Source organism: Amblyomma maculatum, chromosome 6 (assembly GCF_055883805.1).
Source record: "Amblyomma maculatum isolate TAMU_Amacu chromosome 6, ASM5588380v1, whole genome shotgun sequence".
In the NCBI taxonomy this organism is placed as follows: domain Eukaryota; kingdom Metazoa; phylum Arthropoda; class Arachnida; order Ixodida; family Ixodidae; genus Amblyomma; species Amblyomma maculatum.
In genome coordinates, this window is record NC_139349.1 from 74,041,132 (window position 1) to 74,059,171 (window position 18,040).

Here is an 18,040-nt window from a genome sequence, read left to right on the forward strand (position 1 = left end):
ATATCACTTCAAGCACTTATGAATATGAAAACAAGAACAGGCCAATTACTGGAAAACTTTATTTTGATGGTTTTGGGAAAGAGAAACCACTTTATTACAAAATAACATCCAAAAACTGCACGCCCATATATTTTTTTAACGGTGACCAGCTAGGCATTCATCTCAACAAACATTATTTATCTCATTGATTTGCTCCCGTGATATTAGGGCCTGTTGTACTATGAGCTATATAGTACTTTCCGTGAAAGAAGGCCATCACCCATTCGCCTTAGGCAGAATTGATTCACGTAGATTCCCAATGAATCATTCAAAGATATAGAAATATTCGCGTGGGCGATTCTACATTGGCACGGCTTTCATTACTTTTTTACTGTGTGAATTTAAATAAGGACATTCTTTGCCGCACTCTCGTAGGTATTGAAAATTTCGCGCTCTGTGCCTTGGAACTTTTCTTTTTCGAAATTTTTGTAAAGTGAGAGTCTGTCGATGACAGTAGCTACAATACAGAAGCGGTGCCCTTTATCGTGTAAAGTTGTCAGAATCAAGTGGTCAGATTAGGGTAATTAGCGCGTGATCAATGCTTTCAGAACACTTCCTCGGATTTGCTTATTTCAATGACCACATCAAGTGGGACCCAGAGCTATCGAAGTATCGATATCACCAGCGAAATATCCCTGGAGCGCAATTTGGTTTTCTTTTTTTTTTTTTTTGTTGAATTGAGTCCAGGAACAAATTTCCCTGAAAACACACAGAAAGGCTTTTATTTGCTGCCGATGCTGCCAGATGAACCCTAAGAATCCAGCCAAATTTTAAGATACCTAGTGCACATATATAGCTATGTTTAATACAGGAGAGCTGCACTGTAATACTGGGTGTGGTTGGTATCAGTCAGCATTATTTAAATGCAATTTTTTGGGTCGATTCAATTGTGCACATACAAGTGACACACTGAGTATTATTTAGAGTATTGCAGAAAAAATCAAATTAAAAATTAGCCTGTCCTTTGTCTTTACGCAGCCTTTCGTATGCGTTGAAAAGTTTACACACAGGGCACTCTGGCTTCAATATATGTGACTGAACGCTAAGAGATTATCTTAGAATCTGGCACGTCAAAAACATTTACTCTATTGTTTGCACATACCTGAAAATCACAGGTTTTGCACTGTACTGATGCTTTCAGAAAATAGTTTTTATAGATATTTCCTTAAACAGGTGGTGGAGCGCAACTATACCTAACACCGAACTGTAGGCATTGTAAAGAAAGTGGATAAGGAGGGATGAAAGGATTGAGCTCACCAACGCTCTATCTAAAGTCTAAAGACTGGCTTTGCGAGAGTTGCGACAAAACATTTTATCTGCTTTTTGTGTTCAGTACGCTCGCCGTTGGTATATTTATGCTAGGACACTCGAATGTTGCTAATAAATTTGTGCAATTATCGGGTATTTCTTACAAAATGCTCTCAAAGCTCTATTTTTTCAGTTGTCAGTACAGTGGGTAAAATGTAGTTCATGCGCCCTTTTATATTCCATCGATTTTGTGCGCTTGTTTGGATAATAAGGAGTAAAACATGTAAGAAACGAAAATTATTGATCGACATAGACGAAGGTGCCGAAGTGAAGTGACATTTTCATTATCGGCTGCCGTGAATGCAGTGGACTCTGAAATCGAGAACTTCCTAAAATGGTCCTTCACGTCAAATACTCATTTATAAAATTATTTTTCTTATGAACGTCAAAAGTACTTTTCAGACATTAAGCTCTTATTTGGCTTAAATTTCCCTCATGACAGAAAAAACATGCTGACTGTTCGTGTCAGTCTTTAATCGACCTACGTCACGGCGATTTGAAGCTGCTATAGTCAGTTGGTAAACATTTATGAAGCTGTGAGGTATGATGCTACTTTATATTAGACCAAAATATGAGAAAAAAGACCGAAGTTGGCTCTTGCCATGTCATTAGAAATACTAAAATAAATTCAGAACGGTCTAAGTCCTTGCACAGACAGAAAGTGACGATCCTAGGATAATTGGAAAGAGATGATAAAAAAGGAGAATATAAATACACAAATTTATCTTCTCAGTAATATTGAGTTCTTTGTAGGCTCTTCTGAGAATATAATGAAGTAAGGTCTTAAATTTCACATTACTTCTGGATTTTCTTCCTGCGTATGGTTCAAACATTCTTGCTTCGAACCACGGAAAGCATACGCCTAGCTCACGTTCACAGAACGCGAATATATAGTACATACATTTACTTTCTTTTTACTCTTTCATGTTTCCAACAATTATTTGCCATATTTGTGCGTATCTTTAAAAATCACTTAATAAATCCTGGTTGAACTTTCTCGACTCCTGTTGCTTTCCCAAGGGGCTAGAATAATGTGTGGCATTAAACCACATCTGCGAGGCGCTTTGAAAATACCCCCCCTCCCCCCCCCCCCCCCCCCGAAATATATGTGCGTATATGCCACTGAAGAGGACGACAATGGACTGCACAGTGATAGAAGACGAAGCTGAAGAAACGGTTGGTGCTTGCCTGAACACCTACGTCTCTCATCACCTGTTGTGGTTTCCCCTGGTGTGGCACTAGCCTTCTGCCACGTATCATCTTGGTGGAGGTGAATCAAGATCCCCGTATGCGCCGATTACTCCATTTACGCTGCCAAAAGCTGGATCTGCGAAGCGGTCGCCACCTACCTGGAATAACAACCACGTCTCAAACAGCCACCATGACCTCCGAAGCAGCCCCCAACACGGCGGGAACATCGCCTTAGCCAGTTTTTCTCACTAAAATTCGCCACCTTGAAATTTTTAAGGGCGACGACAACCCAGACGTTGACAATAGGCTAGATGAGTATGAGCGCTGTAGCCGGAACAACCACTGGGACGCCACCATCATGCTCGCTAACATCATCTTTTGTTTTGCAGTAACAGCTCGAACATGGTTTCACAACCACGAACAAGAGCCCGTTGCCTGGAATACCTGCAAGCGAAAGCTTCAGGACTTGTTCGAGAAACCGATTGGACACGCTCTGGCTGCAAAAAAAAAAAAAAGACCTTTCTTCTCGTGTTCAATCCCCCACGGAGTCCTACCTTGGCTACATTCAGGACGTGCTTGCGTTGTGTCGCACGATCAACACCTCCATGACGGAAAGGGACAAGGTAGGGCATATCCTCAAGGGTATCGCGGATGATGTGTTCCACATCCTGAAATATTGTTACGTACATGCCATTGAAGAGGACGACGATGTACTAAACAGTGATAGACGACGAAGCTGAAGAAACGGTTGGTGCTTGCCTGAACACCTACGTCTCTATTTATTTTTTTTTTCCGATGTAGTTATACATCTCAAAATCTAATATCTCTGAACCCTAATTCTTGGCCGATCCCCCTGTGTGGGTAGGTGCCATCACATTAGAGGAGAACAACAACAACAACAACAACAACAACGTCTCTCACCACCTGTTGTGGTTTCTCCTGTTGTGGCACTAGCCTTCTGCCACGTATCAATATATATATATATATATATATATATATATATATATATATATATATATATATATATATATATATATATATATATATATATATATATATATATATATATATATATATATATATATATAACGGTTTCTGAAAACATTGAGGAATACCGCCTGAACACATCTACTAAAACAGTTTTCGAAGAATTTAGAGATAAAATTTACACGCGAGGCCTACCTGGTGTAGAAAGTGGCCCTGTTTCTTTCGTGAAGAGATTTACGCTGTGAATTCCATTGGCGTGTCTTTTTATCGCCTTACCGATATCATTGTGCACCTGCGTTTAACTTCATCGCCATTCACATAACTCAAGAGCAAAGTGCACGCTGACATCAGATTCCCTCCCTCATCCTGCCATTCTGTGAGTGATGATAACAACCATTCTTGACCGCGCAGACAGCTGCATTCGCACAACAATACCAAAATAGATTAAGCGACACCTTTTCAGCTCAGGATGAGGCTCCAGAAAGAAACAGTTCTATCCAAGGAGGTTGCTGCCTAAATATTTTCGAAACAGTACTTGACTACTCACCTTACTCAGAGCGTTATAGAAATGTTTGAAACACGTCCACATTGATCGCAAAAACTTTACACTTGTGTCAGATTATTCCGAATGATGACTTTCACATTTTCTCCTAAGATGACAGAAATTTCGTTAAAATTCCAGAAGTGATTGAGAACGGTCTAAAGTTGTCTTTCTAGAGGCACACGTAAGCTTCCGCGCATAGAATGAAATCACAGTAATTTTATGTAAGCACAGCCATAGCTTACAATTTTAGTTCTTCTCGTTTTCCAACTGGGCGACAATTTTAAGACAAACATTTATTACTCAAGACTTGCACTGGCAGGAACGAAAACATTTTATTTTCTGAATTTTCAGCTTCTGTTCAAACATAGTTCAGCCACAACTAATTTTTCATGTGTTAAAATGCGCAATACAGGGAAAGAATAACAAAAGCAAATGCTAGTTGCATAAAGAAACAATGAGAACTTCAAGCTTTCTTTATTATAAAATAGTTTCGCGGTCATTTTACCTAATGCCTAGGAGACAAACAGGTGGTAATAAGTGGCCCTAATGCCGACGAGTTCGAAGTTTGCTTAGTGTGCCGAGCCAGTGGGTTACAAATACGCTCTGCAAATTTTATATGTAAATCTCTATTTATAAAGCAAATTATTTCTACACCACAGGTACAATGTAGGATTATTTTCTCTCACGCCAATTTAGAACACACGACTAACAATTAAATGACAAAGGTTGAATACCTAAGCAAACTCAGACTGCGATCAAAAGGAATAAATTTTACTCTCCCTTTACTACAAGTTTGAACCAAGCACTGCAGCTGTTATAACAGTCTGCATCTCCCAGTACTGCATGGCGATGTGCAGAGCTCTTTGTGGGTTATTGTTAATCGATGATACAGAATCGATGATACATACATTAAGTGACAAATGGTAGCCACCAATATTTCGCCACTATCTTTAAGGGCCATGTGGTGTAGTGTCTGTAGGCGAGAGTACAATATTTGTAAAATTTTAAAACATGTCACATAGCTTCAGTAAAAAAAAAAAATATATATATATACGTTATCGTTTATCTTGCCCCTCCGGTATTTTGCCAGACTGCATATTTTCTCACCTGAACTAACCCAAGTCCTTACCGTGATGATCCAGTTAAGGCCAGACGTACGTAAAATGAAAATGTTAAAAAACTTGGCTAATATTCATATCGGAAAATAAAGCGTAAAAACGGTAGGCAACAGAGCGCTTGCCAATTTGCTATTCATCCATTGCGGTTCACCGTGTTAACGTAGTATTTCAAATATGCAGTGTTATTTTGACGCTTATGCTGTCGCCACAACTTTTTGTACACAGTTGTTAGACAAGCGGTTGGGTGTGATTTCATCTCTCATGTGATCTGGATTTATTCAAATCAACATCAAGAATACGCCATGGTGATCACCTGCAGTACTCTTCATGGCCAAATTGGAAGACAGACACACAGAGCCCATATCGTTTTTAATGATAACAATGTACACACAATTAGATGTAACGAAAAATATAATTGTTGTTCTTATTGTACTTAGTAACCAACCTCTTTCGCTACAGGTATGCCACTAAGAAGCAATATCAATTAATTACAAAAACAAACTCAGCAGGCTCTTTGTTTTAAATATAAATAAATAGCAGAATATTGAAATACAAACCCAAAAATGGGAAGTACTATGTGTCTGCAGAGCTCAGATCATTTTACAGAAAAGCTAATTATCTAACGAAAAAGATCTCTGTTTCAACGCTTGTAGGTACTGTACCTAACAGTGTCGAAACATGATTTTTCCCATCCGTTACTCTCACTTTCCCGAAGCTTGTGCGTAGAATGAGTTTCTAACGGTTCGAAGTTCTCGTGATGTCTTTATCATACAAGGAATATTATGCCATAAATTGCAAACTCTGATGGAACACCCTTCGGAAAAAGCATTTCATGTTACTAACGCTTTGAGGATATAATAGAAATAAGAAAATAATATATCGCATGTTTCAAAGACCTCTTTTAAAAAAAAATCATAAACTCGAGCGTGCGAATTAGACAGAAACCATTTAGAAATACACTAAATCGCCAAAAGGGCTTAATTTAGATAAAAAATTGTTCTTTATATAAACGATTGCCTACATTGTACTAAATACCCCTTAACTCATAAAGTTTCTATAGGGTTGTTAGCGACAACGGCGAGTTTGGATCCCTGGACAAGAGAATGCAATATTAGCTTGTGAAATGAAAACTCATTTTCCAAAGCTCCGCAGCCTAAGGAACACCGGCGCATTTTTTCGCACAAAACCAGAACTGAGCGCCAAGACGCACTAGAGACTCGGCGCAAATTTTATATTCGGTAATTACGTGTTCGAGTTACTACTGCACCATTATCGAACTGCCTTTTGTACTGTACCGCTTCATGTATTTTTTTTTTTTATTTTGCTCCCTAGTTCTCAAAAATCACGATCACGCATTTGGCAGTGACTATACCATTTCACTTGCAAATAAGCTTCGAGGCAAAAGCATGAGCAAGACGAGGCACAATGGTCCATAAAGATGCAATTAGCCCCCGCCGTCACTGCAACACAATGAAAATCCCCTCTGAACTGAGTATATGCGTCGTCGAATTTGCTTAGTTCTTGTTTGGTGCCAAAAAGAGTGCCGGATTTTCTCACGCTATAAAGCAATAACGGAAAACTTTGCTTTGATTTCGAAAACGGGTACGCAGCGTTTTGTCCGTGCCTTAGGTCTTCTTGTTTTCACTGCTACCCAGTTAGGCAAATAAAAGCCTTATTAGTGAGTTTCATGTATTTATGTACGGAATAAATGACTAACAATATATTAAGTCATCCACGGCTTGGAATATGTTCACGGAATTTTTTTCCTGTCGATTTAGAGCCCCCTATTTTCAGACATGCTTGAATGTGTTCGCTGAAACACTCAGATTGCAATTATAACAAAGAAATACTTGAAATGTTATTAAATATTCTAGTTCTATAGGCGGGACCAGCTTCTCAGCATACAGTATGTTGGTTCTTTTGCAGCCGTATGTTTATATCGTCAACTCCTATTACTGGGTTCAGCTTTCCTTATGGATAGCATTTAAACTGTGGCCCCAATAGCCTATCCGTGAAGTTTATAGTGCTCATAATAGAGAGATTTAGCTTGCCGGGGACGTACTGACGTAGACGTATACCGGTTTACAGCAACGCAGGTGCTGCGGCCGCGATTGCATTCACCCCTGTCAATGCGCGCACGCAGGAGGGGTCCGGCAAACCAGTATACGTCTACGTCACTACCTCTCCGGCAAGCTAAATCTCTCTCATTGGTCTGTCCGATGTGTCTGTTAAAATATGAAATGATCTGGGGTGCAGAAATCTCTACGTCACTCTCACTGCTGCCTTTTTCTACACGTTAGTGAACATAACTTTATCATATAGCTGCAAATTGAGTTTATTTTAAATAAAGAGCAAATAATGTCCTCATTAACGAATACGGTCCTATATATAATTACTGCATAAACTATGTTTTTTTAACTAGAAATATCTAACGGTAGCAAAGGGACGCACAAGATTTAAAATAAGAACACTGCACTGTGCTTAAAGTCAGCCAAACATACCGCGATAATTGCAAATGGGGATAGTTTAGGCACAAATTTCAATACATTCTTGTTGATGTCGGTGTAGGGTTTCATTAACCTATTTGTTAATGGGCAAGACATGTCTTCATACAGGCTTAAGAGAAAAATAAATGATTGTGTTTGAGTCTGCTGCAGTGAAGAAATTCGTATAGCTTGATTCAAGCTACCGTTCGTCCGCGCATTCACTTCTATGGAAGGTAAACTGGCACTGTCAGACGCGAAAACTGTATCTTACATAAAGGCGACTGACGCTAGACTGAAAATGCGTATTTTGAGAGGAATTATTCGCTCATAATGCCGAGGTACGGCCAGCTTCCTCATTTGGATGAGCCTGCTTATGCTTCTTAACACGTGTACACATTGAGGCTGTAACAGGAAATGGGGCGCACTCGGTAGCAGATATGCTGTACCTTGTTCATTTTCTTCACAACTAACTTACATAGCATCATTGGTTTGTTTTGGGTCTGGTTTATTTCATATACTCGTGATATTTTCCCTGCTTATATGACCTTTATTTACCTACGGCACACTGAAACACTCCGCTCTGCAGCGATGCGATTGAACGTATGACCCAAATATTCCCTGCTTCCAACCGGACATAGGCGCCTTTGAGATACAGCGATTAGGCATAGGATGTTCTGCTGTCTAGTGGTTTGCTGCAAAGCGTATGGTAAAAGCCTACCTCTTTGAAATATTGTGAGTGCTTTTTAAGGGTCTGCAGCCTTTCAAGAGAGCTTGACTGAGTCAATGCAACTTCGATGGCCGAGGTTCAGATGCACTCGAAAAGCATCAGGTAAACATTTTGCATTATCATATGGAAACACATATTGAAAAACAGCAGCAAAATTATACCACCGGTATAAAACGTAAATATTGGAGCAACCATTCAATGAAGCAGTCAACGTCCCCTAGGGAGCAGTCATGCCAGAAAAATTAATTGTCCCGCACTGATGGTCTCTCTAGAGGTCGCACGAAAATGTAGCACGTCCGATGAATGTCATCACAAAGCTGATATCTCAACATTTTCGTTCTGGTATGTTCGCACTGCAGTTCTATGCGTCAAGGCTGACCGAAAACAAACAATCCTAGCACTTTCAGGTGGAACTCCACACTGCGAGCCTCACAGTTGTGGAAGAGATTTCAGAAAACTGAAAAACGGGTTGCACGTTTTAAGACAATACGAATGCAAGAGAAAGGCTGTATTCCACGTGTCGAGTGATTCATATGCCATTGTGTGCGGTGTACAGTCGACAGCTCGTAATCAAGTAATGATAATCAAAAAAGCTGCCGTAGGACACAATGTCAGTAGAGTTAGCTTAGCGGCTTATCGTATTAATAGGCGAAAGCTGATTGACGTTAGTGGATTTGTATTAGCAACCGAGAGATGTGGGGTGACCGTCCGCTTTGGTGTTCAGCAAGCCACATCCTTGTGAGGCGTTTTACTGGCCTTTTTTTTTTTTGCTTTTCTTTAGTAGCAAACTGCACGGAATGCAACACAGTCGACTGGGCTTGCTTCGGCTACCAGACATTGTGCGACCGCGTGCCACAGTACTGCGGTTGTGTCATGTGAATAACGCGATACATGGCGTTTCACTCATGTTATTGCCGCCGTGCCCAGCTATCCTCCTCAATACTTCGTTTAACCACACCACTAGCATCTACCTTTTTCTTTTCGTTCATGTGACGAGCGAGCCGTATCACCTTTTTCTCGATCACTCCCATATTTCTATCTTACCTTAAAGCTTTAGCAGTAGAACAGTCAGGATTCTGTGCTGCCAGGCTGTGCTCCATCTATGAGTGCCAAGATTGCACGCGGCTGCCGAGCATACAGGAAACATCACGGCTACTTTCATCGATAGCACTTCCTCATCGAGTGAAGACAAAGGCGTGGCCAGGGCTCCCGTGACAAAGATTGCTCCCTAGGCAATGCTTATTCTGCCGAAAGCGAAGGAATTTGCTATCCGCACATAATTTTAGCATGATCGCACAAATATAACTGAGGACAAATTACGCAACGATCGCATCCCAACCTATAGGTGAACAGTCACTATTCTGACACAACTCACAAGCGTGTCAAACAGCACTGATTCTATTCGTCGATATACCCACCGTCTAAGAACGGCCATTAGGAGCGGAGAAAATTGAGAGGCTTGTCAGAGTTTTTGATGGTGTGATCGGTGCAAAATTGCGTCCGTGGTGCACCTATCATTCGATCAGCCTAATGTCTCTTTTCAGAAGATGAGGCACTGTGATCAACAAAGCGACATAAACGCTTACACGTCTTCCTTGCACTAGCCAAAACGGACACACTCACTCGCATGTTGTGTTGTTCCCGCCAATCCAAAGCGCCTAACTCGCAGCACCGCGAGCAAAAAGAAGCTGGCGCGATATACGCCAGAGATAGTGCAGTCTGGGCGGCACGATCGCATGCATCTCAAACGAGGAGCGAATTCGAGCAAAAAGTAGTCCACACGAGCCAGCTTTACCGGTTGCCAGTGGGGGAGGCGGGGGGGGGGGGGGCATGTTTTTGTAAAGAGTCGTTATCCAGTTCACATTCACTGGGCCTGCTGTCATTTATCTTTTCATCTGTGCCACGAAGCCGAGGCTTTCAAGCGCCAGTGGAAACTGACCGAAGCATTGATTCATTTGTTAAGGCGCAGTCACACTAGGCCAACGAGACCCCGATGCCGACGCGACGGCGACGCCAGCGATCGGCGGTCGCACCGGTCAACCTGGTCGTTCCCCCGACTAGCCAGTCACACTGAGCCGACGACGACCACGCCGCCACCAACGACCAAAAGTAGTTCTAGTGGGACAACGTCGCCTACCAAAGACAATGACAAGATTCGCTGGCCGACTTGTCTGTGTCAGATCGGCGAGCCAGAGAAACTTTCGCCGTCCAAAAGCGGTTATCAATCTCCGAGCCCGAAATACAATGATTATTTAAACAAATTATGCACAAGCAGCAAGTAAAAATTGCATTCATCAAGGCGTATGGCCAACACCACTATCACGACTAGAAGTTGTTTCCTTCCTCCATGGCTAGAAAACATTTCACCCGGTTTTGCAATTTCTCTGCACGTACGAACGACTTGACGAGTTGTGCTCTGCTCCACCGAGTGTTGTCACCGTCATGTCACAGTCAACGTCGTTCTCAACCAAAGAGGATACTGAACTGATCGGCTGAGCCGCACTGAAATAAAAAGTAAAAGTTTCTATTTCTACCAATTTCATGCGCCTGTGCTGTGATTTACAATGTCATTTTGCTCTCCCACTCTCGCGTTTAGTTATGTGGGGTAAATTCAGACGAGAGTCTGACGACGGCTGCACCCTGCCATCGCTATAGTTTCTGGGAGCTGCAGCCTGCATGTAAAATGTTATCGCAACGAATTACCACTTTTCCACGCGGAGTGCCTTTGCGGTGTGTATGAGCAGAAGATGACGTCGGCGCTGTTTTATCGGCAGAGTGCGACACAGCGGTCGGCCGACGGCTGCTATCTCGCCGACGCGACGGCCATGCCATGGCAATGCGCTCGTTGGGCGGCGATCGGCGCTGGGTCGGCGTCTGCGCAGTGTGACAGAGGCGCCTACGGCACGCGAATCGCTTCCGCCAACCGTCGGCAGACTGAAATCGGCCGATCGTCGGTTTAGTGTGACCGCGCCTTCAGCGGGCGTAGTATTTGCTACACGATGCAGCTAGTTGTCAGCCGGAGCTTGCATCGAGTGGCGATGACTATCTTGAAAGGTGCTATCCGCTACTTCGCGATTTCTGTGATGGTCGCTCTCTGCTTTCGTCTCATACTGTCGTTATCCTGAAATGATGCAAAATGAAGTATGAAATGAGTAGTAGATGCAAATGAAATACGGCCTCTGGCGTCCACTCCACGCTTTCTGTTCTCGTGTATCGCGATAGCAATTTGTGCCCTTTGCTAAGCTCGTGAGCTAAAAATGGCTGAGACGCCGACGACTGACGTATTGATGTAGCAGAAAACATGGCTGCAATGAGCTTCGAGAGCCAAGTCACCGCATGCACTGTGTGCAACGTCCTTGATGTGGCAGTCAGCATCGCTGAGACATAACTGTGTCGAGTTCACCTCTGGACATGCTGCATTCGTCTAGCCTGGAAGATTTCGAAAACGAGTGGGCGGACTGCCAGCAACGGAGGTGGTTTTTGTGGTGCCCGGTGGACAGGCCCTCCGAGGCACGTCCTTCCCTTGTCACAGGCTGTCTGGCGTGTCGCAGTGACGTGCAGTTCACGAAGTGCAGCCTCGGGGTGGTAACATCACACTGTCTTTCACTCTGCTAATCTTCGCGTGAAGTCACGCACATCGTCACCTGGCCCACGGCACGTCGAAGACAAGGATGTACTCAATAACAGACATGTCCTAGAAGTGGCCGTGTCAGACTTTGGTCTCCTTCGGGTGCTCGCCACTCTCAGCTGGTGCCTTCGTCGTCGTCACCACTACCACTTGGTCAACCTCTTCCAAAAGCCAGTAAGTGGTCATGGTGCCCTTGCCCTGCGCACGAAGTTCAATTGTAATCTTAACACGGATATGTACAAAAAGTAGTATTTTTCAAAAGTTGTTGCACTTTTTGAGGGAAATCACAAAAGACACAAGACGAAGCATTAACGTCTACTTTATTTTTTTAAATTCGCAGAAATGATACCGTATATGACCTCTTTCCATTAGCTGCAAGAAAAAGTGAAGTCAACCATACTACAATCCGTAGAGTCATATTTTATAGCTGAAAGCGGCTCGCTCGGTTGACGTGAATTCACCACCAGTTCTTTTGTAGCAGCGCGAAGAAGCTTGCAATGAAATCTGCGTACAGAATTCATAATTTTGAGTCTTTTATTAATATATGCCCATGACACCTGAAGGATGATGCTAGCCTTTGCTTGAAAAGTAGTTAGCCCACGAGTCATCACTTCTCTCTTCTTGACAACATGCTTCAGGCGCGTATAAGCTATTTGCAAGAATATTTGACGGTTGACGGAAAGAAAGTGCAGCAGGGGGCGGCAGAACGTTAGATGGGCGGATGAGGTTAAGAGGTTCGCAGGGGTCAAGTGAATGCAGCTAGCACAGAACCGCGTTAGTTGGAGAAATATGGGAGAGGCCTTCGCCCTGCAGTGGGTATAGTCAGGCTGATGATGATGATGACGATGGTTGGTTCACTTAGCATTAGCAAAACATAATATGGTCATGGGTTACGATACTCTATATGCGAAATTGAGCGAAGCTTTTGAGGTAATTTCGTTTCTCAGTACGCTGAGGCGCAGAACTATTTGAGAGCAGTATGCATATATATGCTAAAATATTTTCATGCACAGAGTAATTCTTGAAAACGACAATATTTTTCCCACATCTTAACTGCTGTAAAGCAGGTACCCCCACCCTACCACGTCGGCCTTGTTTGTAGCGGTGCATGCGTGAAGCATGCGCGTTTCTCTACCGCGCGATCAATATTTTACCGCGGCATATTATGCATCAGGTGGACAAACATCGCTATAGCTATCCTCTCCTCTTGCTGTGCCATCTTCTTTTATTCTCGGCCATTGAACATATTCATTCTCCACCCACATGACCCTCCTCCGCTCTATATTTTCGCACTCCTATTGTACATTCCTCCACTCTCGTCATAATGCTCTCGCGGTAGTTAAAGCAAGGGACTTTAGCGGTAGTCACCCTTTAGCTCTATCTCTTAGCACCAACTCCAGGTAGCATGTTCTTGAGCCCTCTTCATAACCTCCGCCTTCAACAGTAGCCACCCCCGGAATCTTATCATGTAAGCCAACTCCTCCCCCTCCCCCCCCCCCCCCCCCCCAACTTGCCCATTTCTTCACTATCGACTAACCCCGAAGCACTTAAGCAATCCGCTCTCTCTCGCCTTCTTCTCCCTCCCTTGAATGTGGGGACGGGATCTTGATCTTCTGGCTCTGCCACCTGATAACCTGGCAGGTGGCAGGCTGCGTTACGCGCTGTCACTGATTGACACGGCTGGTAAGTTGCCGGTTACGCCAACTATTGCGCCGGCAGCTGCTACGCCGACAACTACGTTGATAACGCGGAACCTAAAAAGGCGAAGAATGGGCGCCTAAAAGCTTTGTTGTAAGCGTTAGTAGGTTTACAAACTAAATAGCACACTTTAATTGCAGATTCAGCAGGCAGATTCGCCTACGAAAATAAAATTTTGCTGAGTATTGAAAGAAGAAAAAATTGGTTACTATAGCACGTTTCTAATATATGTTCAAACGCGACTCCTTGTTCTGCATAATTCGATATCACAAGGTCTTGTTAAAAATGTCATGGTCAGGTGGCTATGAAGACATAGGAATGTATCTGTCATGTCAAAGTATACTGAAGTGTTGGCATAGCGACTGAAATAAAGTCAGCCTTCTTAGGCACCATTTCCGCATGGCTCCGAATCGTCTGTAGCGCTGTAGCTGCAGAAAGTGTCTTTTCATCGTTCTTTCAACATTTTCCTGCAGTTTTCATTGCTGCGCTACTTGTTTGCCAGCTGGTCATTATGATAGGTGCTGACTATCAGAAAAAGCATTTCCTTCAGTTGGTCGCGAATGGCAGACATAAGATGCCGCAGATAATTTGTGTTGCTCAGACTGATAAACGTTTGCAGGACGATGTTTCGCCAAGGTTTCGTAGCATAAAATGTGGTGCTTCTTCTGCGTAAGCATTGGGTTCCATTAGTGTCAGCATCAATAAAGAAATCAAACCAGCATGAAAATGTTGTGGCCGTCCGTCGTTGCTGAGGAGCATGGTTTCTATGATTCAGGGCCATCAACGGTGCCCTGTATTCATTAGGCTAAGCGACGCTGTTCTCTAATGGAGCTGCACTCGGTTGCCGAGCATGCTGCTGCCCGCATCTCAACTTTTCTTCCTTTCAGGATGTGATGAGTTCTGTTCTACCTAGCTGCCCTTTACCGATGTTGGCTGCCCATACACTTGCTATACAAGCACATTGTTACGGACGATGTGATCATTCGGGCATTTTGCCCTGGTTACAGGCACGACACAAGCCAATATGCGCACTATTAGAGAGCTTTGCAATACAAATATACTCGTCTCTGCTCTCATGAACTGTCCTCCCTAACCACAGCAAGACGTTATCCGATAAGTATGAGTGTTCTTACTGTGCTTCGTTATGAAATAATGAATGCGGCGTACAAACGTTCCTTCAGGTGTTGAACACAACACTACATTGCTTCGAGAGACAGAGATTCGATATTTATTTTTCTCATTGTGCTCTAGATTCTTTCGGGTGTTGGGCATAACAATGTGTTGCTTCAAAGTGCTCATTTTTAGATTTTCTTTATGGGATGCGAGGAGCATGCTATCATTTTAAGCATGCTTCGAAATGAGCGCCGATATCAGTTTGCGATGTTACCTTCTGAGTTGGTGACGTCAAACTAGAAAAGATCCGATCCTCATTGTCAAAACAATTCCGAACATTACTTTGTATATTTATATTAGTATTTCAAGTCTGGTAAAGTTGATCACAGCAACGGGAACAGATACACCGTTGCGAGGATACGTGCTTGGATTTCCGCGCCACGTTAAAGTAGCGCTGCGATCGATGTGGCTGCTCACTGAACTTGAGGATTTACAAAGACCTTAAGCAATTGCATTAGGTCAACGTAATAAATTGGTATATCTCGAATCTAGTATTCTGTGACAAGATTCTACATTCGCTGAAAACTAAAGAAATTAAGCAATGAATAAATTTAAGCGGAAATACTAGTACGTTTGTCACTGGGCATTTTCCCAACTAAAATGCGGTGACGTCAAGCAAAATTTAATTCAGTTCAGTTCAGTTCAGGCGTTCAGTCGTGTCCGACACTTCGTGACCCTATGGACCATGTCACGCCACGCTTTCCGGTCTCTCACTATCTTCTTAACATCACATAGCTTCATCTGCAATGCCTCGAGAATGCCATCTAACCATCGCATTCGCTGCCTACCCCTTCTCCGGCGACCCTCAACCTTTCCCAACATCAAATCTTTCTCCAGCGACTCCTCTCTTCTCATCAGATGACCAAATTTAATTAGTACAGCTTTAAAACCAGACCTCTGTGTCATTGCATTTTGACATTTTAGAACTTCTACCCGTGATTCCTTTTCTGTAAAAAATGAAGGTAAATCACTGTTAGCAGAACTAAACGACAAGAGTTCTAACCCAATGGCGCACACAAACATGTACACTTTTTTAACTCAAACTTATGAGCAAAAATATTGCTTTCGCTGCATTTACGCTATTTGTAATAAAGGATTACGATCAAAAGTGGGTGATATTGGAGCGCTGTTTTCAAAATTCAAGCGAGTAAACAAAGTAGTAATGTCGAGCTTGGGCACCCACTAAATGCCTGTAACTTCTCCTGTGTCTCGTCGGTTCAGGCTTTAGCTGCCTAACCGCAGCTTTCGTCTCAATGTTGTTTTGATGCCACGAAACCCAAACCAAATCGTGATATTATAGGTGCTTGTTATATAGCAGTCAACCCAGTTATTTAGGCGTTGGCTGGTGAAAGAGGTGAAGTGAATTTAGATACGGCTGCAAAGAGGCTGCGGGACATTTTTATCGATAGCGCGGCTAAAAAATCCCATTTTGGACGTTCTGTTTTTTGTTTCTAAGAGAGAACAGCCCAAGGAACGTAAGAATACAGTAGGTTGAGAACGTGACGGATGCCCATCTGTTAAACACCCTCCAGCAACCCCTGCCGCTACAAAAGTTCAAATTACCATACCTTCAGTTCAACATCTCCTCTCAATTCTAAGCGGAACGTTTTGAACCTGTCGAGGGCTTCTTTCGTAGCAGGGCTCACGTGAATCTTTAGAGCTGAAAAGAGAAATAAAACTTTTGAGATGACTGCGGCCATCCACATTGGAGGGATGCGTATGCAAGTCACGCGTTGCTATAGGCTGCGCCATGACGACATTGCGGCAGCTACAAAGCAACCTTGTCTTTTGTACGTCATATACTCATTACATATTTTGGCGTCTCATTAAGCTGTTAATATTAAGTCACATTTTTGGAAATGTTCTGGTGATTTTTATGAAATTTGTATTCAACTCATTCACACATTACAATTGCGTCTCCTGACACAACACTCATCAACCAGTCAGGTTTGTCCACGACGCACTTCATTTTATACTCATGTATGGTCATGTTCGAATCTGACACGTCATCTTTCCTGACGTCACAATGACGTCATCACACTTTAGCCAATCACCGTCTGACACGAGACACCCCCCTTTATGACCATATATGGACATAACTTTTTCAGAGAAATGTTACTTTTTGCAAAGACATTCAAACTTTTGCAGGGACATGCCGACCTTTGCAGGGACGTCACAACTTATGACATTACACCGACGTCGACATAACTTTTACTCATTCACGTCCACCACACCCGTGACCAACCAGCAAGACACGTGACCGGAAGTTGAGGACCGAACCCGGAAGTTGGCTGGTGGTCATCTTGGATCCATTTTACACACTTAATTAGCTCTAAATAAATAATCAAATAACCTACACTGACCGCTCTTAATTCCGGTACACCTTTTTTGATGCTCTATCCGATGCACCATTCGTTTTCGATATACCCAGTAGTTTAACGAGGTGACCATTTGGGCTAGTTGGTGCGAATCTAATATAGTGAGCCAGCGAAAGGCGCAGAAACCCAAAAAAGAGAAGTGATGTACACGGGACAGCCCGTGTCTCGTGTACTTCCGTCCCGTGTACTTCTCTGCTTGCGTTTATGTGTCTTTCGCCGGTTCAGTACGTTAGATACCCAATCGTTATCTTGCTAGTATGCCGATCAGTAGTGGACGTGCTAAAACTGCCGACATACCTACTTAATGCTTACGCATAAAAAAAAAAAAGCAGGCCAGACATTACAGTGCTTCAGTTCTCCCAAATGCTGAATAATTCTTTCTTAACCACACTAAAATTTACAAGGTGTAGTTACCAAAAAAAGTCCTGGTAAGAACAATAATGTCAATATTTTAAATAACTACGCTGTAAAAGCCTTGTAAGACAATCATTCGGCTTGCTTAAATTATGCGCAATACGCCTAATAAAAAACAGAGCTAGTTTTTAAATTATAAAACTTTATGCTACTCAGATCTGGCAACAAGTTGCGACAACACGTGAATACACTATTCCTAGTTCGGTTTTGAACATTGCATTGTTCATTAGATGCTAATATTCGCAGGTAAATTATTTTTGTCCTAAGTGTTTGTACTAATATTCGTAATTAATTTTTTGTGCTATAAGTGTTGGTGTCAAGTCAATGGATGTGTTTTTTTTTTTTATTC

General features: G+C 42.7%; 1 protein-coding gene across 1 annotated transcript in view; it reads right to left on the reverse strand.

Annotated features, from left to right (window-relative positions):
* Nucleotides 1-11,728: 11,728 nt before the first annotated feature.
* The window catches only part of LOC146186017 (atrial natriuretic peptide receptor 1-like), a 199,133-nt gene continuing 192,821 nt past the window's right edge, over nt 11,729-18,040 (reverse strand). The window contains exons 21-22 of the mRNA XM_084607972.1: nt 16,468-16,559; nt 11,729-12,226 (exon numbers count right to left, since the gene is read on the reverse strand). Coding sequence (XP_084464098.1) covers nt 12,110-12,226; nt 16,468-16,559 — 209 coding nt within the window. The 3' untranslated portion in view covers nt 11,729-12,109. The remainder of the gene's footprint in view (nt 12,227-16,467; nt 16,560-18,040) is intronic.